At 34.4% G+C, this 27,823-nt stretch overlaps 1 protein-coding gene across 6 annotated transcripts in view; it reads left to right on the forward strand.

Moving 5' to 3' along the window:
• WDR7 (WD repeat domain 7) overlaps positions 1–27,823 on the forward strand; it is a 377,397-nt gene that overhangs the window by 123,006 nt on the left and 226,568 nt on the right. For 3 of the 6 annotated variants that reach the window (XM_009434059.5, XM_063795743.1, XM_009434061.5), the window contains exons 17-19: positions 1,424–1,576; positions 4,137–4,255; positions 6,244–6,367. In XM_009434059.5, the coding sequence (XP_009432334.3) occupies positions 1,424–1,576; positions 4,137–4,255; positions 6,244–6,367 (396 nt within the window). The remainder of the gene's footprint in view (positions 1–1,423; positions 1,577–4,136; positions 4,256–6,243; positions 6,368–27,823) is intronic. The other 3 variants (XM_009434062.5, XM_054672156.2, XM_523934.7) reach the window with 2 other exon arrangements.

Consider the following 27,823-nt stretch of genomic DNA (forward strand, 5'->3'; position numbering starts at 1 on the left):
GAACATTTTGGCGGAACAAAAATTAAAACCTGCAAATTTACTCCTGGCTACCAAGGCTTACCAACTTTTTCCATGGAGGATAAATAATTTATAAGTCATAATCACTGAATTTGTAATTAAAAATGATAAAATTATTCCCTGGAATATAGAAATATTTGGGATTTCTTTGCAAGATTACTTTGTAATGGAGTTTGTAGATCTTATGAAATATAGAATTAAAAGTAGCTCTATTTATTTCATAAGTATAACATTGTAAAATAATTTCATAAGGAACAAAAATCAGATCTCTTATAATAATAAAGAATTATGATTTCCTAGATGAAACTTTCATTTGTGCAAGATGTGCTTCTTAGGGTTTATGGAGTTAGAGTTGCTTTTTGTGTTATTTTTCATGGACTTCTTTTCGTTCTACTGTTTACCTCACACGTGCCTGATTGACATTATGATGCATTCGTGTGGAAATTATGAAAAAGTTGTTTTCATGCAGCTGTTCTGTTGTCACAAAAGAACTTCACTGCATGAAAAGCAAACATATCATTCAGCAGACAATGCTTAATCTGTTCAGGAGCCCAAACCTATTGCTGTTCAATGACAGAAGAAAGGAGAGGGATTAATTTGAAGATGCTTGTGCATGACATATGGTAATTTCGCCATAGGAAGGAAGTGTCAAATGGTGACCTCTAAATCTTAACATTGACCTCCAGTTGTAGAATGTGTGTGCCATACGGTCCTTTTGCTTTTTCATATGATAATTTAAGCTGAAACATTTTCTTGGCAACATAACTTTCTTGAGGGGTTAGGGAGTGAATTGGTACCTCTATAAGAAATATAAAATTCACAAAAATTTTTTTTTAGCATAGGGAGCATTTGTGAAATAATTAAAAAAAAAACTCCAATGAATGAACCTGTTAGGATTCTTTTAACAAGAGTTAAACATGGTATATATATTCTTTGCAAGTTGGGATATTTTAAATTGAGTTTTCATAAAATAAGTGTGAAAAGTTGAAATGATCTCAGTGAATATTGGTTTGAAAATTTAAAAATAATTTACACATAATGTCAGAGAATAAACTGTTAGGAAAATGTAACTGACAATATGAAGACCAACATAAAGCTTTTTCATCGTGATACATTTTAAAAATCGAATAACATTTTTGCTAATTTTTACTGTCATTTTTTCATGATGGCTTTAGTTGTTTTAGAGCTATGTTTTGCATTAGTCAATACATTCATCAGAATATTAGATTTTGACTTTAAGATGAATTTGAACTATATTGTGATTACTGTTCAATAAAATATTCATTTTTCTGCTGTAATCTTTAATGATCATGCCTTTCTGATGAAAACATCGTTTCAGTTCTACATTCTCTATGTTTTGCCTACTTTGTTTTTCATTCTTCACTAATACTAAGCTTTTTTTCAGAAACTGCTGTACTTCAATTCTCTCCTCTTTACTTCTTCTCTTTTCCTCTGCAAGTTGCTGCACCTGTCGTTTCCGCTCGGTCTGATGCTGATCACTCTGGCTCTGACCCTGCTTCTGCTCCTGCTTTACATACCTGTTTCTTAGTAAATGAAGGTATCTCTCTCAACTTCTAACAACTTTCTCTCAATCTGTGCTTTATTCTAACAGACATGTTCTTTTTATCTGAGTTACACATTCATCTGCTTTGTTATGTATGAGATTCTAAAGTTCCCATTTTATGACTTTATTTGCTAATGTCAATGACAAGAGCCAGTTTTGAAAATGTAATGTTACCTCTGGCTGGTATAATCCATGTTTTCTGTAATCTAGAATACTGTTAAGTGCAGAGATGCCAATCTTTGATGTAAAGTCAGTGTTAAAGGTGGATTGGTTTTTGTAATGATGTTTGCCATGTGATCTCTGGCATTAGAGCTAATGAATTTATTTTATATGTATCATTACTTGGTGACAGACACACTTTGCTGCCTTTTCACAATTGTGTATGCCAGTTAGAGGGAGTTGTGAGGGAGTCTCTTAACATTCTCATTGGAAGAGTCTTCAGATTGATTATTGGCACCAGTGATTATAGACTGATAGGAATTTACCTATTTATCCTCTTTACTATTTCTGTTTTAAGCTCAGGCAAAAATTCATTATTTCAGTATTTAAGGCATAGTTGGGCTACCATGTTAGCTCTGTGGAGTTACACAAGTCGAAAGTATTTTTGGAGCCCTGAAAATGGGAATGGGACCTACAAACCTTTATTCCGTAAGACCTATCTAGGATTATTTGTACTGCCCAGAAGCTTAATGAAACGTGAGCTCTGAGTTACATCCACTGTCTTCATTGCGTTTGTAGTTACCACTTTGCATAACATAAAAAGGAAGAAATTTTCAAAATCAAAAATATAACAGTAAGACCTGGCTCTTCATGAAAAAGCATTTTTCAAATGGAAGGAATCTTGCAATCTTGAATCTTCCAATGTCCATAAAGTACAGAGCCCATGTTGCAAGCACCACTCCTTTGGAAAGAAAACATGGGGACTTAAAAGTATAACTTCATTTTTGGTTTCCTTGTCATAGAACTTTACTAAGGTTTGTATGTTAAGACCGAATTTTAGCAGAATTCGACCTTTACCAAAATAATTAGGGTCATATTTGTTACACTGTTTGTTAATTCAAAAAATAAGCTGTTTGGACCTTGGTGAGAATCATCATATGTTAAAATTTAGCTCATGAATACACTTTACACTTATATGAAACATTGAAATACTTTAGGAAATTACTAGGTATATACATATATGTATATCTAAAGTATATCTCCCTCTATTATAAAGAAGTTATAATCTAAAATGTGTTTCCATCACCTTAAGTAATGTAATTACATGTTTATTATCAGTTGATGAGAATTTCCTCCCTGAAAGGATGAAACTTTAGATAAGTGGCTTGTCAGTCTGTCTCTCTCCCGCTCTCATTCACTCTCTTTAGCAATTCCAATAATTTAAAATTTTATGGTAAGGTTTTTGTCATTATTTTAAGAAGATTACAGTTTAGATTATTTCAAAACACTGATTTGCTAAAATTCTATCTTCACAGATAATTCATCTTGTAACATGATAGCAGACTTTTTTTTGCACCCATCTTTGATTACTTGTCTTTAAATATTATCCCTAGGAGGTAATGGTAATTATCATGGGTTAATAGTGGCCTCATCAATAATTTGGTAAGAATGAGGCATTTATTGTATATGTATTTTCACATACCTTTAAAATGGGGTTGCAGTGATTATTTGGGAATGTCTGTTATCTAATACTTCAGTTATTGTGTATCTATTTTCACATACCTTTAAAATGGCATTGGAGTGACTATTTGGGAATGTCTGTTATCTAATATTTTTACACTTTGCACTGGCAAACAGTGTTTGTCTTTTTTTCCTATAATCAAGTTCCATATTGTGAATTAGAATTTTAGAAAAAGTCACTTTTATTCTCATAGATTAGGGTTAACAATGTTTAAGATTTTGTAAATTTTGAATTGTTAGGTTTTTATTTTGTGGAATGTCTGAATTCATTTTTTTCTTTCAAAATTGGGGGTTATGTTACTTTAAATATTAGGTATTATGGTTAGATATTTAATCTGATTCATTTTGTAAGAAAAGGGGTCAATAAGTACCTTAATGAGAGGTCCTCTGACAGAAATGGAGGACATCTCTTTTGGCTGATACAGTGGTAACACACAGATGGCTATGCCTTAAGTGACATGAACCTATCTTTGGATATCTGTGTGAATGCCCTTTTAACTGACAGTGGTTTCAAATCTATAGCTCTAGTATGTGTTTATTTCTGTGTTTTGCCATTCTTTAATATATATTTTATTTTAGAGGGACTGTTAAGAAATGTGTTTTTCTTGTGAATTTGGATATACTTCCAGTGGAAATTTATTTTTATTTCTTTTAAGATGTTGAGAATTCTTATAGGCACCAATTACATGATTTAGGGATGAAATACGTTTAGTATAATTCTTTGCACAAAATGTCTACTATTAAATTGAAATCATTTGTAATATAACTTAGCAGATCTGCCTTTTTTTGTTTTTGCTATACTTACATAAAGAACTGTTGACTTAGGGAATGCCAAAATGGTTAAAGAATTTGTAATATATTACATTTTTGACAGGTTGGAGTCAGTTAGCTGCTATGCACTGTGTTATGCTGCCAGACCTACTGGGATTGGATAAATTTAGGCCTCCCCTTCTGGAGATGCTGGCCCGAAGATGGCAAGATCGATGCTTGGAGGTAATGCTGAAGTGATAAGGATAGAAAACAAAAATATTAAAAAGGCATTGGTCAAATGTAAACTTGAAACAAAAATGATTAATGTTTATCTGATTTATCATCTGTTCATTATGTGATAGAAAATGTGGATTCATGATTTATGTTTTCTTCTTTGTCAGCTTTTATACCAACAAGTAATGCTCCAGCTGGTTTATTCGTTTACTTTTAAAGAATTCAGTGACTGTTTGATGAAGTCTTATATACTTTATGGAACTATTTCTTAAGTTTGGTTTCTGTACGGATCACACACACTCATGCATAAACAAATACATAAACCTGCTTCCCCCAGAATTACACACTCAGTGTCATCACATAAATTAAGTTCTAATTCAATTGCCATATTTCAGTGAAAGGTAGTGTGTTATTGTAAAAGGAGGCCTTGGAATTAGAAGACACCTGGGTTTATATATCAGTCCCACCAATTATGAACTTCGTGACCCTGGGCAATTTACTTAACCTATTTAAAGCTCATTTGTAAAGTGGGGATAATAATATATTCCTCATGGGATTGCCGTCAGGATCAAATCAGATGATGCAAGTAAAACAGGAAGTACAGTACCTGACACATGGTAGGAGCTCACTAAATGGTAGCCATTATTTTGTGTTAATGGCCTTATTCTATATTAGATATTACTTGGAATATAATATTACCAAGCACTTGAAAATGTTTAATAAAGATTTTCCTTATTATGGCATTCGACCTGTATAGCCATAGCAGTTTATATTATCCAGGATTCTTAATTTTCCAAATATAAGTACGAGTAATATAATTGCTTCTTTCCTAGACTTTCTCCTCTCAACTCCAAATGGGATTGCAGAATACTAGCATTTTCATTGAATAATATTTTGAATTCACTTCAGAAGTCACTTATACTTAAAAACAACTTTTTTACTGGTACTTTTATTTAGATGCTGCTAAGTTATCTTTTCAATTATAAAGAGTTAATAGGCCGGGTGTGGTGGGTCATGCCTGTAATCCCAACACTTTGGGAGGCCCAGGTGGGTGAGACCAGCCTGGGCAACATGGCGAAACCCTGTCTCTACTAAAAATACAAAAAAAAATTAGCCGGGCGTGGTGGCATACGCCTGTAGTCCTAGCTACTTGGGAGGCTGAGGCCCAAGTATTACTGGAGCCCGGGAGGTGGAAGTTGCAGTGAGCCGAGATCACGCCATGGCACTCCAGCCTGGTCAACAGGGCAACTCTTGGTCTCAGAAAAAGTTAATAAATTGGTACAGCACTTAATAATTGACTAGCTTTTTTGACTTCATGCCTGTGGCATTTTTGCCAAAATAACACTAAATTAAAACTGCAAAATAAAATTTGTATGCTACATTGAAAGAAAAATATATAATTTTGAAAAATGATTTCCTCTATAAAACTAAAATAAGTTATGCCTTTATACAGGAATATTTATTTGTCAAAAACATTGTCTAAGCATGTCTTAGGTATAGGTGAATCATGTTAACTTATACGTATTTGTTTGTATAAATAGTATCTACTTAGCATATATAATATAAAGAAATTAAATAGATAAGGTTAACTTTCTTCAAGCTAAAAAAAACAATAGCTCTCACAGTGGCTTAACAATAATGTTAATATAGAAATTTTAAAAGTAAAATGCTACATTAAAGTTCAAAAATGCTTTGGAAAATGCAGTTTTAAAGTTCAAGAATGCTTTGGAAAATGCAGTGATTAAATTGTTGAAACCTAATCCTTTCCATTAGTGTTAAAATAGTTTTCAGTGAAATCATTAATTAAAATATCTTTGATGATTTGCTAGCATCTGATTTTTAAGTAGTTAACTCATTCGGTTAATAGTGTTTTTCATGTAAATAAATATGGTTTTTATGTTTTCTAGCCTTATTTCATTATAAATTTTCTAGTTTATGAATATTCACCTCCTCAACTAATCTGCTTTCTGCTTTTACATTTGGGTCTGTGGTCTTAGGTGAGAGAAGCCGCGCAGGCCCTGCTTCTGGCGGAACTGAGAAGAATTGAGCAGGCAGGCAGGAAGGAAGCCATCGATGCCTGGGCTCCTTACTTACCTCAGTACATAGACCACGTCATATCACGTAAGAGTTCTCATGCTTCTCTACAAAGCTTTGCAGGAATATGTAGAAAAGGTACCTGTACTCACAAATATATATGCTACTACCCATCAACAAAAATGAGTCACTGACCTTAAAGTGAAAAGAACAGATCCTCAAATTCACTTTATTATTTTCTGAATCTCTGTAGTTTGGAACTTGCTTTAAAAAACAAAAGGCAAAGGCTGTCTATATCAAAATATTCATTAATGAACTGACTTTTATAAATGAATTCCCCATCAAACATCCTACTCTAGTACTAACATGTGCCTCCGCCCATTGCATTATTATGCTTATGGATGCCAGCTTGTTCGATATGGATCTGATTATATGCAAGTGCAGATACAAGGCAAACTCTCTTGCTAGTTAAAGTTGGGATTGTGAATCCTTAAAAAAACAAAGATCTGATAGAGTTAGACTCAGGCAATATTTACAAAGAGAAAATTGGGAAGGATTTTGATGGATAAATCTTTCAAAAGAGTATAATTTGAAAGGATTAGAAAAACTGTTGAAATTTTTTGAATATTCTTTTGCAAAATAAAAGCTTTATAATTATGTTGCTACACTGAATGTGCATTGGAAAAGAGTTGTATTTTGCTATCGTAATGAGCATACTCATTCTCAGTTCATCATTTGGTTGGTTTTGTATTTTTGTTTGGTTTGTTTTGTATTTTTCTAAAAACAGTTTAGTTACTAAATAATTTTTTTAAGGTCCCTCAGTTACTAAGTGACTAAATTATAATCAATATAATTGAGTCAAATAAAATTTTAATTTTGCTCTTAATGATATTGATTTAAAAATTTTACCCTAAATTATATTGAATTAAAATTAAAATTTTACCCTAAATTATATTCATTATAAGATAAATTAGTTTCAGTTTTGCAAGATAAAGTGTGAGTGAAACTTTAAAAAAACTTTTTATTATGAAAATTTGGCCTGGGTTTTAGGTGGACTCATTTTAAATGACCTTTTGCCAATACCAGTTATTCTTTGTAATGAAATACTCATTACACATGTCAAGATGGACAGTACATTATTATACAAGAAGGAAAATGAAAACAAAATTCAGAAAGGTTTATAACTTTTATATCTGGTTTAAACTCTACCAGATCTTTGCCAGTGGTGACTCTAGTGGATGTTTAATCAAGCATGTGACCTTGGGCACTTTTCTTAAGCTTTCTTAGTTTCAGTTTTATCGCAGATGAAATAAAGATGATAATAGGACTTTATAGGGTTATTATGTGTGTGACATGAGTTAATCTTTGTTAAGTGCGTAGAACAATTCCTAGCCCATAGTAAGCATAATACTTTTGTTAAATACTTTATAATCTATAAAAATGCAAATATTTATTTCACTTATAGCGGAAGTATCACACATTAACAGCTCCAGTGAAAATTCTTAATTGTTTGAGCAATAAAATATTTACTTAGTGAATATAGGTTATCATTTGCTTTCTGGAAATTTTTCTATTTTAATAAAGCAAATTAAGTTAAAAAAAAAAACAAGGCATCTAGACATAGACTCTAAGTTATTAGGCTTAAGATTGTTTTAAAAATATGTGCAGATTTTCAAATTTCCAGAATATAAAAAAGAGTTTCAAAAAAATAAAATTGGGATGAAAAGAACTTTGAGTAGATGAGAAGGTAGTCTGGAAAAAGTGTTCTTTGTTCATAATTTGTGGGCATTAACTTTATAATATTCCAGAAAATATAGTTAGATGATCATCTCATCATAAGCTTTATTGAATATAAGATCCCCAAAGTTAAGGACAAACTATGACTATAGTATTTACAGAGTTGTTTGAAGGTGAAAATAGGCAATGGCAAATCACTAAAGAATTTTTTTAAAAATAAGAATGCTATTATGGAAATATTGAGACATTGGTGCTTTTAAGACATCTTTATTCCAAATGGACTAGTGTGAAGTAGGGAAATTGATTAAAGTAGAATAACTAGCTGGCAGGCTATTGCAGAAGGGAGGTTATGGGAACCAGACCTAAATGTAGATAGGGTAGAATAAAAGATAATTTCTAAGACTTGATTATTGATTGCTTATAAAGGTCTAAGAAAAACACCAAAGATTAGTACAGGGTTGTATTCTTGATAGAGAAAAACGTTGGGAAAAAGAGATGCCATTAGCAATTGTAGTGGCTGCCTTTTTATTTTATTCCTGGGAAGAAGAGAATAAGTTCGCTACAAGGTAAAGGCAAAATATAGCCACAAATTACTCCCTGAAGCAGTGCCAGAACTGTGTATGTTGTTTGGCGAGAGGTGTGTTAGCAGGCCCAGAGAGAATAAAATATAAGTAAAATAGTAATACCTACCATTAATTGGACACTTTCTCTGTGTCAGGCTTTGCTAAGTATCTGGTCTATGTTATTTCATTTAACCATTACAATAACCTTGTAAAGTACCCACTATTGCCATCACGGCCTGCCTCTGCCCCCAGCCTTTTGTTTTCTTTCAGAGGAGTAAATGGGAGGCCAGGAGAGATTAAAGAATTTTCTGAAGGTCCCTCAGTTACTAAGTGACAGACTCCAAAACTTATTCTTGTAACCACTATTTATTCCTTTTTTTAAAAAATTATTTTTTATTTCAATAGCTTTTGGTGTATAAATGGTTTTTGGTTACATGGATGGAGTGTAAGGTGGTAGAATGTGAGATTTTAGTGCACCCTTCACCTGAAGGGTAAAGGTGCACATTGCTGTACATTATACCCAATACGTAGTTTTATCCCTCACCCTTCCTCCACCCTTCCCCTTCTGAGTCTCCATAATCCATTATATCACTCTGTGTGCCTTTGCATACTCAGAATTTAGCTCCCACTTATAAGTGAGAACGTATATTAATCACTATTTATTCCATCTTGCTTGCTCTGGCATCCTTGGATCTTAAATGGGGGTGAAGGTGGAAGAATGAGTAGATACTTAGCTTAACTAATATTGCTTTCAGACACTGTTCTTTGCAGCCATGTTACATTTAACGACAACAAAATGGAGTCAAAAAAATTGTAAGAAAATGACTCTTTGATGGGTCTGGTCACTGTTTAAGTATAAAGTAGGCTGTTCTTATGTCATATTTAAACCTTTCTGTTTATGTATTATGTTTATGTTGTATATTTAAGTTTTATATTTATGTAAGTCTTTTGTATTTGATTATAGTATCCCAGAGTACTTCATATATTAGCTAAATGCTGGCTTACTTAAAACTTTGATCTTGTCATTTATTGTTGTTGTTGTTGTTTTTTTTGTGAAAGACAAACATGCATTCTACATGTAACTGAAACATGCACTGACAACTCTTGATATAATACATTAATCTTTTCTGGAACTTCTACATTGACTGAGTGTTAAACTCGTTTTAGTTTGCTTTACTGTGAGCTTTCTATTTTAATAAAAGGGTGTCAGGCTAAGGGAGTAGGGATTCTGAACGTATGAAAGGAGAAGAAAGCATACAACAAATGAGGAATGACCACATAGGGCTGTTGAACAGATTTGCTGTCCGAAGGGATCAAAAGGTTATGGAGCCAGCTGGTAGACAGCCCACACCTGCCATCCACGTGCTTGTACTGAAATCGCCTCTACCATTGTCATTAATGTTTGAGATGATCATTGTGGCAAGTTACATCGTAAAGTATTGCTTTAGAAATGCAAAACCTGTTTCTAGCATAAGAATCTTCTTTGAAAATGGGCAAAATATTAAACAATATATCTGACAAATATACCACCCATCAGATATTTTCTTATAATTTAATAATTCTAGGCACTTTACAAAATGCAATAATTCCCTAAGCAATCTTGGCAGCTCCTAACTTAGAATTGAGCTTTGTCTAAGAGTCCTTTTCTTACATATTTGTCTGAAAATCAGAAAACGCTCTTACCTGAAGAGCAGAATGGCATACTGGGCTGATGGACTGTGATAGTTCTTCATCTTAGAGATGAAGTTTAATGTGGGTGGTAACTATCTCTACTTCACAGTCGGTAAGTGATTGGGCTGGGACTAAGATGATAAAGCATCTGATCTTACTGACTGGGATCTTCTATATTTTATTTAGGTACATTATGCAATAAAAAGCCCTTTGCAGGTTAGTTTGAGAATGTAAGGAAAACAATGAGCCAGTTGCTTTTCTCAGGATTCTTTTTTTCTTTTTCTTTTTTTTTTTTTTTTTAAAGAGACAGGGTCTCGCTGTGTTGTCCTGGCTGGACTTGAACTCCTAGGCTCAAGGGATCTTCCCGCCTCAGCCTCCTGAGTAGCTGGAACTAAAGGTGCACACCACCATGCCTGGCTCTCAGGACAGGAGAGCATGAAAAGAGAAACTCTTTGTAACGCTTTTAATGTAAAGTGCATAATACAAGTACAGAATGTTGGCTGGCTGTACCTTTCCTTTTCTATGTTGGTTTCTATAGTTTTGTTCTCTTTATTGCCACTGCCTCAGAATTCACTTTAATTTATATTGCCCAGGGATTCTGGCAGATCACTGCCAGACTGGAGATCACTGGGGAAGAAAAAGGAGCAATAGTCTGTCTTAACTGAAAAGCCAGCTCACAGATTGTTATAAGAATAAAGTCCTTACCGGGCGCAGTGGCTCACGCCTGTAATCCTAGCACTTTGGGAGGCCGAGGTGGGCGGATTGCCTGAGCTCAGGAGTTCAAGACCAGCCTGGGCAACAGGGTGAAAAACAGTCTCTACTAAATACAAAATTTAGCCGGGCACGGCTGCGTGCACCTGTAGTCCCAGCTACTCGGGAGGCTTAGGCAGGAGAATCGCTTGAACCCAGGAGGCAGAAGTTGCAGTGAGCCAAGATCGCGCCACTGCACTCCAGCCTGGGTGACAGGAGCGAGACTCTATCTCCAAAAAAACAAAACAAAACAAAGAAACAAAAAAGAGTCAAGCCCTAATTGAGTACTGTGAGAATTTTGTTTCAGATAATGGTGCTCTGTTCTTGAACCAGTCAGGAAATACTATTTTATCCTTTAAAAATATCATGAGTATGTAAACTTTTGCTGCTTAATTTCTGATAGATAAATTGAGGATAAGTGCATTGTGATTCCTATACTAATGGTAATGGACTTAAATAATATGGCATACGTTCTTGTAATACTGACTTATAGAAATATAATAATTCTTGTCTGAGCCCTCAGTCTTTAGCATGTTTGTTGCTTTTATGTTCCAAAAACACTTTTTAAAAATTTTATTGGTTATTGTTACTATTAGGTTGGTGCAAAAGTAAATAGTTTTTGCCATTAAAAGTAGTGGCAAAAACTGCAATTACTTTTGCACCAACCTGATAAATAGGGATTAATGTTATTTTCTGAAATTTTTGCATTATAATTCAGATGAAGATAAATATTATGAGTTGTCTCAGATTTCTTTTGAAGTGAAGCTGTTTGGCAGAACCCAGTTTTATATGTCTCTTACTTGTGATATTCTACATGTAGCATTTTGAGAATTGACTTTTTTATGAGGTCAAGCACCTGCTGGTTTATGAAATATGCCCACACTTGCCCTTCATTTCAGTCGGTTACGACTCTGAGGCAAATGCTGATGGTTCCTGATTTCCTTTGGCCTGCAACGCAGAGTGACCTTACGGGGCATGAGGTCACAAGCGTAATTATTTCTTGTACGTTGTATTCTGCCTGCTCACAGGGGCTCATCTCCTCTTTTAGTTTCAGAAACATTAAACACATAAAAGTCACTACCATTATATAAATCAAAATCTCTTCTAAAGAGGGTGCCGTTGTAATTTTATGCAGTTATGGCCAACATAGTATTAATTTGCAAATGTATCATCTCAGATATTGATAGAAGGATGTGTAACACATCATGTTTAATACGTATTGATGTCATCAGAAAGCACAATCCTTTGTTCTTATCGAGTCCCTGCCTTTTTAGCTTCCTTTTGTGTTAAGGTTACCAGGGTTAGGCTCGTCTTTTTATCCCCCTTGGAAACAGAATAGGCTTTCTTTGTTCAATGAAAGACACTCCTAGTAAATGTTTTGGGTTTGACTTTCAACAAGCCACACTGTAGTACCTATTTTAACCTGGAATTGAAGTCACTTTTCTGATGATTATAAAGTAGTGGTCATTCTGAGCACAAATGTGGATGGACCAACACTATACAAGAAGGTAAGATGAAACTGTGTTACAGAGGGAGTTGAAAAGGATATTGTAGCTAGTAAAAATAGTTTAAATATTAGTGTATTCTTTGGTAGGCCGATATTTTTAGGGTTTGTTCGTAGGAAGAGGACGGGGGGAAGGATAGGGAGAGGGTTTGATAAACATGATATGAGTCTTTCCCCCGCCCAAAGGCCTTAAACTACACAGCGTTCTTCCTTCTTTCTCTTTTTATATATGCCTCAGTGTTTGCAATTCTGTGAGATAGTTGTTTTTAAGGAATGGTTTTCTAGATGACTAAGGGTTTTTTAATTACTAAATGCTCAGGTTATTTTTAAAAAATACATCCTTTTTTTGTTGAAATATTTCAAAAAGTCTTTGGCTTTTTCATCCTCTATTCACTAGCCAGAGTTATTGTTTTGGCCTATGCTGTGAAATTACCACCACTTGCTTATTGAAGAGAATATACTTCTTTATTTGAATGGAAAAGTCCCCAGATTGATAATGCCTCTTACATTTTATATAGTAGTTTTTACTAATTTTTCTTCCTCCTCTTTTTTATTGTCTAGTAATTGTTACCAATTTTTATTGCTATTGGGCTGCTACCTTTCACCTTTAGCAGCTTTTACCCTGATTTCGAATTTACTGTTTCTAGTGTTGTAGGGGTGTGGATGCCAGGCAACCAAGCTTGAGTTAAATGTAAAATAAGAGTAAACTGGCTAAGAATAAGAGCTCTCTGATAAAAATATACCTAAGCTTTAGGTAAGCACCCTGTGCTGTCCCTCTTGGTTCCTCACTTTCTGCTTGCTGGACTACTTTCCTATCTCCTTTGTGGTATTCTGGATGTCTTTTCTTTTTGAGCAAGAGTATTCTAATTGGTGAAAGAACGGGAAGGTTACTCATGAAGAACTCAATAATTCTAAAATACCCCTTTTGTAATGCCTGTTTTATGAACCAGCTAAAACTAAAGGATGAGGTTTCTTCAAAAATATTTGTAATAGTTGTCTTATAGTGTTCACAAAGCCAATTGGAAATGATTATGCATTGTGATTAGAAGGGGAAGTACTAAATTATGACTGAGTGATATATATGAAAACTACTTCTGTGTGATACTTTATATTGTGAGGCAGAAAGAGTTTGTCTAAGACAAACTATATTACGCAAAGCACACTGTATCCGTAGTGTATCTGTTTGCAGTGTTTCATTGGGACCTGAGAGATTTGTTCCTCTTTTTTCTTCCAGAGTGTGTCAGAGCTATTGAGCTTAATTTTAAGCGCTCTAGACTGATCACGTATTTAGCAGCATTAAACTGTTCTACTTATCTATATTTGGCCACTAACCTAATGGAATAACAATGGAATTTGTTCTTAATCAGTCATGACTATCTAAAAGGGAAATTCGTTCCATGTGACTTGGGTTCTTTGAGTTAACATTTAATATTCTCGTGAGTTTTCTTTTATCTTTTTAATAAGTCTTGAACATTAGTCAAGTGGCAAATTAAAAATGAAAGTATTCTTGGATGGATTGGTTATTTAGACTTTACTTCTAAGTAATAAACAGAAAACTCCCTGTTATCAAGTTAATTCTGTATGTTAGGAGCTCTGCAGGAGGAAGTCACTTCCTGCTACCAGGGAACTCCTCTGCACAAGCGGTCCTCTCGCAATGGAGCCAACAGCCTGTGCTCAGGATGTCAGTAGAAACCCCATGACAGTTTGCCATTTTGTGGAACAAAGCAAGGAGTGAAGCATATGGAAATTCAATCGCATGTCCCTTGTATAGCAGTGAGGAGATGGGGGAGTCCATCCAGTGTGATTTTCACCTGCCTCTCTCTCTCTCATCCCACTTAGGCCCCTGAGGCAAAACTGCTGGGCTTGAAAGGCTTTGAAATAACTTTAGTTCTTTCTTCATGTCCCCGTTTTCTCATTCACAAGTCTCTCCCTATCTTCATACCTTCAGTGCAGAAATTCATTACCTCTCCTATAGTTGCAGTTGGTGGCAAGGCCCCTAGGAGGCGTAGCTGACTTTCTTAGAGGTGTTCACTTACCGTCTGCTTTAAGAAGTTGTACATACTTAAGTCTAAGAAGACTGTTTTATAAAAGAAAACACTCCTTCAGCCTGTGACACATTCATTTAAAAAAATGGTGTTCAAATGGAAATGCCTGATATACCTTTAGCTGAGATTCTAGTGGCCTTTGCTATAATAAATGACCTAATATTAGTTTCTGTGCAGAGTACAATATTGATTTGTGCCATTATTCTGTTGCTGATTTGCTGAAGAACAAAAATTTATAATGCTAATGGAAATAAAGTACTTTACAAAACACTGCACATGAGTACCGGAACATGTCTTTGTAATAGAACAAGTGTCTCGTAAGCTTTTAAATATAAATTTTCTTTATTCTAGCACATGGTATTCCAGTACAGATACTCAGAGTCATGTCCAACTTGTTTTTATAGAGCAAAAAGCTGAGTTGATAATCTTGTGATGTTTTACCACTTAGACACTGAATATGCATATAGAAATCCAATTTTGATTGGATTGTGAGGCATTTATAATTTTGTACCCTGTTTCTGATTCTCTTATCTCTTTATGTTGATTGGATGGTATGTGTATTTGCCTTGTTTTTTTGTTTGGCCTTGTGATCTGCATATGACAGAATAGATCTTATGGATTGGAAGGAAAACAGTAATTTAAAGTCATTGCAAGAAAATTATATTAACCTATTTTACCTGTAATATTTTTATTATAATAGCTAATGATAGATTTTGTTCTAGTATTGTTTATAAATTCTGGGATTAAAATGATCAAATTATACCTAAATATCTTGCTTAATCCATTCTTTCTCTTCCTGCTTTTTTTTGTGGGGGAAGTATGGTATTTTATATTTTATTTTTCCTTAGTGATATTGTCCTAATGATTTATTACATCTGCTATCTGTTTTTATTAACCAGATTTTGATACAAATATGTATTTTAAATATGTTTTAATATTTATAAATGGTTTCATCGTGCATGACATTTGCAGACTTGGTTAATATTTTAGCACCTCTAGTACACAAACATAAAGAAAAAAAATTTTTTTTATTTGTTTGAGCACCTGAATTGACCCCAGCAAGATTGAGATTGATCTGGTTTCTTTCAGCCTGTTAAATGCCAACCCAGTCATCTGTAACAGTACTTAGTGTTTTTGTAATTTTTCTGTACATATTTTCTGTGTTTGTTCTGTAAAACTTACCTATCACTTGAAAATATTTTCCTTGATTTGGAGATGAAAATAACCACAACCACTTATTTTATTGCTTGTTTTAAAAAATTGTTTTGACAGTCAATGTCCATGCTATAATCACAGGGTTTTTTTTTGTGTGTGTGTAATCTTAATGAAAAGAGTTTACATTTTACTAGGAAAAGATGATGAAACTTAACATTTGAAATATGGTCTTGGAATAAAGAACATCCAGCTTTAGGGAATGGAAATGGAAAAAGAGGTGGATAATTCTTAATACATGAATATTCATGCTGATTTAAAACATATAATTAAATTACATCTTTCTAATAATTAAACATTTTCAGATAAGTTCTGGCATATCTTATAGATACAAAGATGTAAATTATCTGGTTTTTATATATCTTTATATCTTGGATATGAAGTAGAGAAAGCTTTTTCTTTACCCCCTCCTAGCAGGTGGCTACTATGTCTTAGGTTCTATTTTGATTTTTATCTGTTTTTTTTCCTTAAGCAAGGATCTGTCTTCAAAGCAAATAAATACCAGTCAGAGAAACTAAATGAGAAATGAGTCTCTGAATTTTGGGTGATGGCTGGAGGATTGGGCCTTTTCAGTCTTAATCTAAAGAGCCATGGTGCTTTTCATAAAATGTTTACTTAGGGTTTAAAGTAACCACGTAGTCTCAGATGTCACCTATTTTAAAGGTGTGATCAGGATTCTGAGACCATCCCAAGCTTTTCCCATTTAGAAGTGGATGCATACTTGGGGCCAGAAACCTTTCCTTCTCCGTTTTGTCACTACCCAGTCTTGTGGCGAAGGGACTCTAGCATGATGGTTCTCAAAAGGAAAGTGAGAGGCAGGAGGGATGAGTTTCAAAAGATGATTCTTGTTAGCCTTGTCTCCTCAACCAAGAATCTGTATTTTTTCATTTTATAGTTTCCAAATTAGATGACAATAATTAGGGAGAAAAATACAATTTTTTTTTTCCTAAGGGGTTTTCTTTTCTTTTTCTTTCTTTCAAGATAGCGCCTCGCTCTGTCATGAAGGCTGGAGTGCAGTGGCATGATCACGGCTGACTGCAACCTCAACCTCCTGCGTTCAAGCAATCTTCCTGGCTCAGCCTTCCACGTAGCTGGGACCACAGGTGCACGCCACCATGCCTGGCTAATTTAAAAATTTTTCTTTTGTAAGGGGTCTTCCTATGTTGCCCAAGCTGGTCTCCAGTTTCTGGGCTCAAGTGATCCTCCCTTCTTGACTTCTCAAAGTGCTGGATTACAGACATGAGCCACTGTACCTGGCCAAGGATTTTTCTAATGATATATAAGTGATCATTTACTGAACCAGGTTATTGGTTGGGAATTCAGTGGAAAGAGTAGTATCTCCTCTTCACCATGTGTTAGCTGTAACCCCAGAGAGATCACATAGCTTCTGCACTAATCTTAACTACATCATAGTTTCTTCTTGTGTAAAAGGAGGGGAGCGAATAAATCCATGTTTTTCAACATTTTAGGTAGTAAACTTACACATGAAATCTTAACCAGAGTTCTAATACGTAAAACAGATAAAAAGTATTTCTTTAGGCTTTTAAATCTTTGTTTTTTTTTTTTTTTTTTTTGAAAAATGTTTCATTTCTTGTACAAGGAAACCCTCATGCTATTCTTTTGTCTTTTGGGGTTCTATCTAGCACAATTGAAAACTGCTTAATTATCTGCTCCCTAAAAACCTTCTTGCTTTAACAAATTATTTTCTTTAACACACACAGACACACACACACACACGTGCGCACATACCTACACTATGATACAGGTCAGAATTAGTAAAGAGTTAATACAATCTTTCCCTTATATATAGGGCAATTACTAAAATTTGTTGTCATGCGGGACAACTTTTATTTCTCTGTAACTCCTTTGGTTCTGTATGGCAACTTGGGAAATATATTCTTGCTACTTCTCCAGAAAATGACTGCGCTCTTTGTAGAGCTTTATAGTAGGTTGCACCAAGCAAAGTACACTAACAAGAGTGCCAGCTCAGTATGTGCATTCAGTTCAGTATGTGATTTAGATAGTTGTCTCCTGGAAGCACAGAAACCATTTTGAATGTGCTACATTAATGTTTGATACATACTTCAGTCTACTGCCATACCACCCTGAATGCACCTGATCTTATCTGACATATACTTCGTTATTTTGAATTAAAATGTGATAACCTATCAGACATGGATTGGCCAACTATCTGGTTTTAGAACTTATTTGTTCTTATATAACTGTCATTGTATAATATGAGTGCAGATACATATATATTCAGTCATCTTTTAATAGCCATGCTGCACTTGACAAACCTCTATAATCACTTGCCTGTTCGAGTTAATGAATTGCCTGTCATTGGATGAAGTTAAATCTGTAAATTTGGTTTCTTCTCTTTTCAAGGCATAGTAAGCACACTAAAGCTTCTGTGACATGTTCTGTGTAGAATCAGTAAATCAATTTCTAGAAAGCACACTAGTTGAGTTTTGATTTTCTTTCACACTAAATATTTAAAAGTATGTGCAAGAGATTTCGTTTCAGATTAAATTTTTGGTTGAGGAATTCTTATGTAATTAATTCTGCACATACTTGCTTTCTCTTTTTATCATTGGCTATACATGCCCCATAGCCCTGTGGTATGCATAAGGTGATCATGGTAAAAAGCAGAAACATTTATTCTTGAAGTTTATCATTCAAACACATGAATAGGATAACAGAGACATATTCCTCTTATATTTTTGGCCAGAACACATTTAAATGCTTCTTTAGAAAGCGGGCTTACATCTTTCTATTAATTATATGTCAAACGTCCTTAGTAGCGATTGGTAGGAGGGTAGGTATTTGGGGAGAAAACACATCAAACAGGGACCATTTCAGAGAAATTGTATTAACCTTTACTACTAATCAGTAAATCTTTTTTTCTTATTTCTCTTCGAGTTGCTGCATAGAGTTATTAGGATGATTTGTTAAATGATCTGTTTGCCAAATTACAATTTTAGAGACTGGTTTTGGATAAAACCAATGTGTTTTCTATTTTGTTTTAAAAACATTTGTATCTTAGAATATATCAAACATAGAGAAAGGTGGAGAGTAATGTAATGAACTTTCATATACCTGTTGCCTAGTTTCAATGGTTACTGACTCCTGGGTGATGTTATTTTCTTTATCTCTTCATCTTTTGCCCTACATTATTCCAAAGCAGTTCTCAAATGCAATATTGCCTTATCTGTAAATGTTTGTGTCTTAAAAGATAAAGTCTATTATTTATTTATTTTTTTTTTTTTTGAGACAGAGTCTCACTCTGTCGCCCAGGCTGGAGTACAGTGGCGTGATCTTGGCTCAATGCAAGCTCTGCCTCCTGGGTTCACGCCATTCTCCTGCCTCAGCCACCCAAACAGCTGGGACTACAGGTGCCCGCCACCATGCCTGGCTAATTTTTTCTATTTTTAGTAGAGACGGGGTTTCATCGTGCTAGCAAGGATGGTCTCGATCTCCAGACCTTGTGATCTGCCTGCCTCGGCCTCCCAAAGTGCTGGGATTACAGGCATGAGCCACCGTGCCCGGCCAGATAAAGTCTATTTTTAAAAAGCCAAAGCCTACACTACACTTTGAATGCCAAAAAATTAAAACTAATTTGTTAATATTATTCAGTAACTCAGTGTTTCTATTTTGCCAATACGTTTCATAATTTTTTCAAGGTTTGTTTATTCCATTTAGGATTCAAATAAAAGTCCATATATAACAGTTGGCTAACATGTTGCATATTTCTTTTAATCTATAGGGTTTCTATCAATCAATCATCTACTTGTCTTTAGCTCTTTCTCCTCCCGTTCTTTATCATTTATTTGTAGAATAAATTAGGTTTGTAGTGTGATGAGTTTTGCCTTTCTTTTCATTAGAGTAGCAGATCCCAGTATTATAAATTCTAACATTCCTTCCTCATTTGTTAGCTAGAATACTTCTCTAAGGAGAATCTTATCCTCATCAACTACTCTGCACCCTGGCTACACTTCAGAAATGATAGAACAAAGACTCGAAGTGATTTTTAAAGTATTTAAATATTAATATGAATTCATGGATTGAAACGTATTTAGGTTTTGGTCCATTATAATGATTCATATCATTTTACAAATTTTCCTATCTTTGATCAGTGGAAGCCTCTTTAGTTGACTCCTGAATCCTTTTGATAAGACCCTGGTAATCTTTGGTAGCCTAATTACTGACATTCTGTGCCCACCTTGTGCATTTCTTGACTCAGACCTGAGTCAACTCATGTAAGAATCTTGGTCCTTTTAGTGGGAAATTGTGTTTTAAGATCACAAAAAGTGCTAGATATGCTTCTTGCTGTTTGTTCACTGTTGCTTGCCTTTTTGGTAGATGCATGCACACTTTCATTTGAATCTTAGAGTATATAAAATACTTTGAGTTTATACTGATATTCCCCAATAAATTTGGAACTACAGAAGTTTTACTTAATTTGATTAACGTTACATCTGTATTTACTTTCCCTCACGACATCCATGTAATGACTCATCTGCTCTCCCCCACAATACACACACAACAGTTCGGAATACTGTCAGCACTGCCATACATGATATGATTACCAAAAATATTGTGTGGATGTTCTTGTTTGTTTGTATTCACTATGTTGCCCAGGCTGGTCTCAGATTCAGATGTGCACCCCAATGCCTAGCTTTATTTGTATTTGTTTGATTTTATTTGTTTGTTTGCTTATAGTTACTTTTTCTTCTTAGGGTATAAACCGCTGAAGATGAACAGTTAAATTATTGTGCTTAAAGGTCACTGGAAATAGTTTCTCTCTGTGGGATCATACCACTAAGTCGATAACACAGTTACATTCATTTGTTTCATTTTAGTTGCACAATTATATTAGCTAATATCTCCAACACAATGTTAAATAGGAAATGTGAATACAACAAAGATTTTATTAGATAACACGATGACATAATGAGTTTCTGTACTTCGAAGGTTAATTTTTTTACCTGGAAATCACAACGGTACCATTTAGCTAACGCACTAAACATATTTATAACCGGAATCATAGATTATTGGATGTATATCAATGCAATTTCTATAGAGATATAATCTTAACACCCATAGTTCTCCCAGCTGGTGGAATTTGTTGGATAGCTATGCACATAGTGCCACTGTAAGGGATGCCTCATCTTCAGGCAACTAAGAGGTTTCACTGTGAGGATATCTTCCTCCTTCACCTCCATTTGAAGATTTCTTTACTACCCTACTGGCTCACTCCCTCTCCCCACTGCCCCACTCAAGTGATCGCATGACTTTGGGGAAGTTAATCTAGTTAATATTCATTTGAAAATGAAGAACTTAGACCCAGAGATGTATATCTACTGACTGTGTATGTTTCTTTAAGACTAGTGATTTCAAACTCGTCATGTTTAGAAAACTCTGCAAAGACTCAGCTGGTATACAAAGATTTCTGCATTGATAACTGTGGTGAGATTTTACTTGAAATATGCTAATGTTTCTAAAAGTTAAATTTCCACTTAAAAAACTTAATAGCATTTTGTTGCTAAAAATGAGGTGTCACTATCTAATTGCCCTCTGTTATCAAGTTTGCAGGTGCTCAGTAATTATGTAATAATACACAAGAAGAAAAAGATTTAATACCTACTAAATCCATGAACTATGATCAGTTCTTTTACATTTTCTTTAATTTTATTAGATTAAAATGTGCTAGTGAATGATGTAGAAGAAAATGGCATTTCTTCCATGGCATGGAAGAAAAAAGGAAAAGTCACCTTAAATTAAAATCACCTCCAAATTTTCTAACGTAGTTCTTTAAGAAATTTGAGGTGAGTTTGTTTGATTTTGCTCTATTTTGTTTTTTAATTAGAGGGAAAAAAAATCAAACTGCAACCCTAGGACCAAAGACTGTCTTTCCTTTGCTGGGACCTTTATAGTGGTCCATCAGGTACTGGCTCACAGACATCATCATGCCTTTCTTTCCCTCCCTGAGGCACCTTGGCGGAATCATGTGACCCTGTGAGCCAGGTGCATCAGCTCTGCTTCGGATCACAGAGATTAGACAGACTCATGAGTTGCTAGAACTCTTTGGTATTACGTGTTTGAATCCATGATGGGCCTTTGGCAAGTAGTGTTAGCTCTTTTTAAATGAAGTTGAACTGAGCTAAGGATGCACTTTCTTCTAATCTTGTGGATGTAGAAGGGGCCTGCGTGAGGCCCTCAGTAGGCTCCCTAGTTGCTGCTTTACCTGATAAGGCCCAAAGAGATTACCTTTGGACCTGTAAAAAGAACAACAACAACAATAACAACAAACCCACCTTCTAGTAGTTTACTAGAGATAAATGGAAAACTTATCTCTAATTCTTCTCTAATTGATTCATTCCCTAATTGATTGAATGGTGATTAATTGGTTCCATGTAGTTTTTAAAATATAAATGGTATATTTATATACCATTTTATATTTAAGATATAAATATAAAACAGGTATAAATAGGATATGTAGGAAAAGGGGAAGAAGCAGTTAATTCTGATTGAACACAAAATTCATTAAGATATTCTGATTTCAATTCTTTATCTGATTGGTGATTATTCCTAGCATACTGGATCCCTTCATTAGAATCATAGTTTTCCCCATTCCCAAAGAGACAACCCCATCTTGTGGATTTATCAGAATACACTTTTATCTATCTATCTAAAAAATAAGTCAGCTAAAACTTAAACGTAACATTAAGTCAGTTAAACAAATTGTATTTTGCACATACATGGAGCACAGCATTGTTCTGGATGCTGGATATGAAAAGAAATGAGATTCCATTTCATTCAGTCATCTTCATCTTCCCTTGGGCGTTTATAGGCACTTCAAACCTATCAACTTTACCTGTAAATGTTCTTTTCTATTTTTCCACTTTCCGTCACTACCATCACTTTTATTACATATATGTCGCAGGGAAATGTACACTAATTTTGGAAATGTTTCTGTAATCTGTTACATGATGATTGGTGCTATATTGATGGACCAAAGATGATAATATTTCCCTGGTTAAAAGCATTTTATTTTTAAAGGATATAATGATTTTACATGAGTTTTATAATAGCAAATTTAATTATAGTGACGATAATAATCACTGTAGAAAGCACATCAATCTGCTTTGGTAGGGCAGCACATTTCTATCAATAATAGTGGTTATGGGGTGGGGCAGAGGGAGTTGACTTTCATGTGATTCTTTTGGATATAACATAACTCAGTTCACTTGACTTGATGAGTTTACTTGTAGCTTTGAGACTCATTTGACTGGCACAGTGGTTCTTAACCTGCAGCGATTTTACATACCCTCACACCCCAACATTTGGTGATATCTGGAGACATTTTGGTTGTCACCACTAGGACAGAGGCCAGGGATGCTTCTAAACAGGACAGCCCTTGCCACTGCCAACAAAGAATTATCCAACCCAGAATGTTAGTAATGAGTTAAGATATCCTGGGCTAGAATAATTAAACGTGAAATTTGTTGCCTTTTCTCCAATTACATTTCTAAGGAATAGTCTGTTTATACTTATGTTATTGAGGGTGATACTGTGGTTAAGTAGGTAGTATTTTTCTGTTATTTATGTACAATTAAATTACCCAATTTATTTTCTTTTCCATTTAGTATTTGCTATTGCTTTATAAAAGTTTTCTTAATAAATGGATTATATAATTTGTATTATAGACTTTTTGATAGATACTGAGAATATATAAAATAGATCTTATACATGAGACATTTGTCAAAATTTCATTTATAAACACTGCATATTTGCATATAGAATTGCTTCTGGTGAATAATAAAAGATTAAAACAATGTTAAGTAAATGTCCTGATCAATGTATGTATCACAGCTTGTTTTCAATCTTTCCTCCCTTTTTCTTTCCCTCCCTAATTCAATAGCTATTTATTAACTGCCAAACAGCTATAGGCTGGAGAATATAATGATAAACAAAGTAGTCATGGTCCCTGTCTTCATGGAGCTTATAGTGTATTAGGAAGGCAGGTAATCAAATGAACAATGAAACAGTGCAGTAAGAACTATTATAGAGATGGTGAAGGACTCAGTGTCCAGCATAGCCAGTCACTTAAACAGCTGGAAAATAAACAGAGTATTTGGAGGTGCCAGGGAATTCATTTAAAAGAGATATTTTCAGAGTGAAATATTAAAACTGTTTTTGAGGGTGTAGTACTCTTGTACTGTATAACTTTTAATTTTTATCTAAATGTAGAATCTCTGTGAAATATATGTAAATAAAAAGGATAAATGGAACAGGATGACAATATCTTAAATATTACTTGAGGTCACATATTTGTGGCTTTTATATCAAATATTTTGGTTTTACTTTTTTATTCATCAGAACTATGACATTTTAATACTTGTTACTGATACTCAAATATATTACAGTGTTGCTGATAATATTTTATGTGCTGTGGGGGTCATAAAAGAGCTGACAACACTAACATATTTACAGTACAGTTGTACTGTTTGTAAATATATAAAAATATATAAGACTTGGTATGTACCAAGCACGGTTTCAAGAAGTATTTTACATATTATTAATGCCTCATTAAATGTTATGTGAAACATTATATGTGTGCTAGCCTTATAACATGTGGGTGTATATTTATGGTGACAGAATTAAACACATTTTTAAAATGTGCTGTGAAACACTGTAACTGAAATCAGTGGTTGCAAAATCAAATATGATTCTCATGACACCAAGTGGATAGGGATTATTCATTTAACTCCTTTAAAGCATAATTTTTTATTGCTGGCATTCTCTGTAAGAGTAGTTGATCTACTTTTATTAATCTTTTCAAGTTTTCTTTAATGCTAGTTTATTTGCAGTGACTCAACTTCCTTTCCTGGTTTCCCTTGCTCACTGCCAGAGTAAGGAAGAAATTAGAGTTGTAGCCTAAGAGTAGGCCGCCTTGTTTAAAAATAGACTTTGCTATGTTTTTATTTGTGGGACGGGGTTAAAAATGAAAGTTTATATTCTCTTTATACACTGTCGTATCTCTGTGGTCTTCTTACTGTCTGGCTCATTTTTCATTCTTTTTATAACTTTGTTTGCAAGTTAATTCTTTAAAAGCTCTGCCAGAGGCAATGATTGGTGCTCCCTTACTTAATTCAACTTTTCATTCTCTAAATCATCGGTTAGATATGAATAGTCTTTAAAATGAATTGTGAGGTTTAATCACTGTAATGTAGTGGAATCATGATGTGCTTCTATAGATGCATTATGCTCATTACAGTGTATGCATGTTTATATCTTCACCAGTTTGATCCCACTTTGTCATGTTTCCAGGCTGAACTCAATATATTTCATGCATGTGCTTACTTAGTTTTCTCTGAAGCTTGCCATTTTACTTCTTTCTTTATATCTTATATATAAATACATATCTACGTTTTGAGACATAATTTGTGTTCCATTGTGATATTGAACCATATAGTCTTCATAAAAATAAATACATATAGAAAGTACTCCACTGAGATCTCCTTGGGGCCAAGATCCAGGACCTTATATTTTGTCCCCAAAGACCCAGCGCCAGACCCTCAGCAGGCTCCTAATAACTGTCTGAGGAATATAACTTTTATAATGCCGGTTCATTGCTCAGATTATCCTGGCATTGGCCATAGGGAGCTCTTTTAAGTTTGCTTCAGTGTCATTTTGATATGGCCTCATCTTTTTTTCTTAAAGCACTTTCTTACTTTCTGGCACAGGCTCCCTGCTCATCTGTATTTTCCCTGCCTTCCGTAGCATCAGTCATTTCTCTAAGGAACCCTGGTTCCTTTTAATGGAGGTATTAGACACTAAGATCTGAGTGCTAGGTGTTCTTGTTACTACAGGGATTTCACTGCTTCTGGGTCCTGTGAGTGGACAGAACTGGGAAACATATGTATGTGCACTAGCCCATGTATCCCCCACATATCTAGAATTATGTCTGTATTTGTGTGTGTCTGTATATTAAAGTGGATATGAGTTCATACTGATATTTCTCATTTTCATCCACTACAAAAAGATTTAATCTTTCTCCTTTGCTTATTTGTAATTACTTTCTTTGAATTTGAGAAACCTGACTTTCATTATCTACAATATTTACTTGTTTTTTCAACCCTAGAAGACATTAAAAGTAATTCAGAATTGCTAACTCATACCATGTGAAAAACCAGTTTACCAACTATAGTGTAGTATTGTGTACAGTTATTTTTGTCTTTAGCTTTACATTAACCAGTTTTTTGGCCTGTTTTCCAAAGTTACTTAGGTCAGCTGTTTTTGTTTACACCTTCAGTGAGGTTATGTCCTACATTTGTAATTTACTTAGACTCATTTGTCAGAATCTACAGTTCATCCTGGGTTCCCTCGGCATTTTGGTTAATTCATTATTTTTAAAAATTTGTATACAATAAAGTTTATTCTTTGTAGCAGATAGATCTTTAGGTTTTGATAAATGGTCAAATATCCATCACCAGAGTACCATACAGAACGTTTGTAGCACTTTAATAATTTCCTTATATAGCCTCTTTGTAATCAACTCCTCTTCTTTCAATCCCTGGCAATCACTCATCTGTTTTCCATCCTTACAGTTTTTACTTTTCCAAAATTCCATATAAATGGAACCTAACCTGTAGTCTTTTGGGTTTGGCTTCTTTCACGTAGCAAAATACACTTGAGATTCGTTCATGTTATTGCAGGAATCAATAGTTCATTCCTTTTTATTGCTAAATAGTGTTTTATTATGTGGCTGTACCAAAGTATATTTATCCATTCACCTGTTTAGGGACATCTGGGTTGTTTCCAGATTTTGATGGTCATGAATGAAGCTCCAGTAGCTATTCATGTACAGGGTATTATGTCAATGTAAGTTTCCAGGTTTCATAAATTTCATGTTTTTTCACTTGAGCAACTACCTAGGAATGGAATTGCTTGGTAATATAAGTGTAAGTATGACTAAAAATTCAGTAGAACTGTCTTCCAAAGCAGTTGTGCCTACCAAGAAGGCGTGAGTTTTCCTATTGCTCTGCGTCTTTGTCAGCATCTCATATTGTTAGTATTTTTTTAACTTTAGACATGTTAATAAGTATGTAGTTATATCTCACTATGATTTTAGTTCATATTTCCTTAATGACTAATAATGTTGAACATACTTTCATATGATTATTTGCCACCCATATGTCCATTTTGGTGAAATGCCTGTTTACATCTTTTGTCCAATTTTTCTTACCATAGTTAGAATTTTTTTTTTTTTAACCTTGGGTTGCCTAACAATAAAATTTTTGTTTTGTTTTTGTTTTTGTTTTTTGAGAGTCTCCATCTGTTGCCCAGGCTGGAGTGCAGTGGCACGATCTCGACTCACTGCAAGCTCTGCCTCCTGGGTTCATGCCATTCTCCTGCCTCAGCCTCCTGAGTAGCTGGGACTACAGGCACCTGCTGCCACGCCGGATAATTTTTTTTTTTTTTTTGTATTTTTAGTAGAGACAGGGTTTCACCATGTTAGCCAGGATGGTCTCGATCTCCTGACCTCGTGATACACCCATCTTGGCCTCCCAAAGTGCTGGGATTACAGGCATGAGCCACCGCACCCGGCCCAACAGTAAAGTTTTAAGTGTTCTTTGTATGTATTGGATAGAAACCCTTAAATAAATATATAATTTTCAAATATTTTCTCCCAGTCTGCGGGTTGTTTTTCATTCTCTTAACAACGTCCTTTGCAAAAGTTTTTAATTTTGATAAAGTCCAATTAGTTTTTCTTTTATGACTCATGCCTTTGGTGTCGTATCTTAAAAACTCATTGGCAAATACAAGGTCATGCAGATTTTCTCCTGTGTTTTTTTTTTCGAGAGGTGTTACAGCTTTATCTTATGAGCTGTCTTTCCGTTCATTTCTCTCTATAAGTAACATTCATGCTTGTTTCATGCTTTTTATCATGTATCTTCTAGGTCATTAACTTACTGTCTGTACTTAATATATCTTATTAGTTTTGCCTATATTCTTACATGGTACTCATTACCGTCCATATATAACACTTCTTATGAGT

Source organism: Pan troglodytes, chromosome 17, assembly GCF_028858775.2.
Source record: "Pan troglodytes isolate AG18354 chromosome 17, NHGRI_mPanTro3-v2.0_pri, whole genome shotgun sequence".
NCBI lineage: Eukaryota > Metazoa > Chordata > Mammalia > Primates > Hominidae > Pan > Pan troglodytes.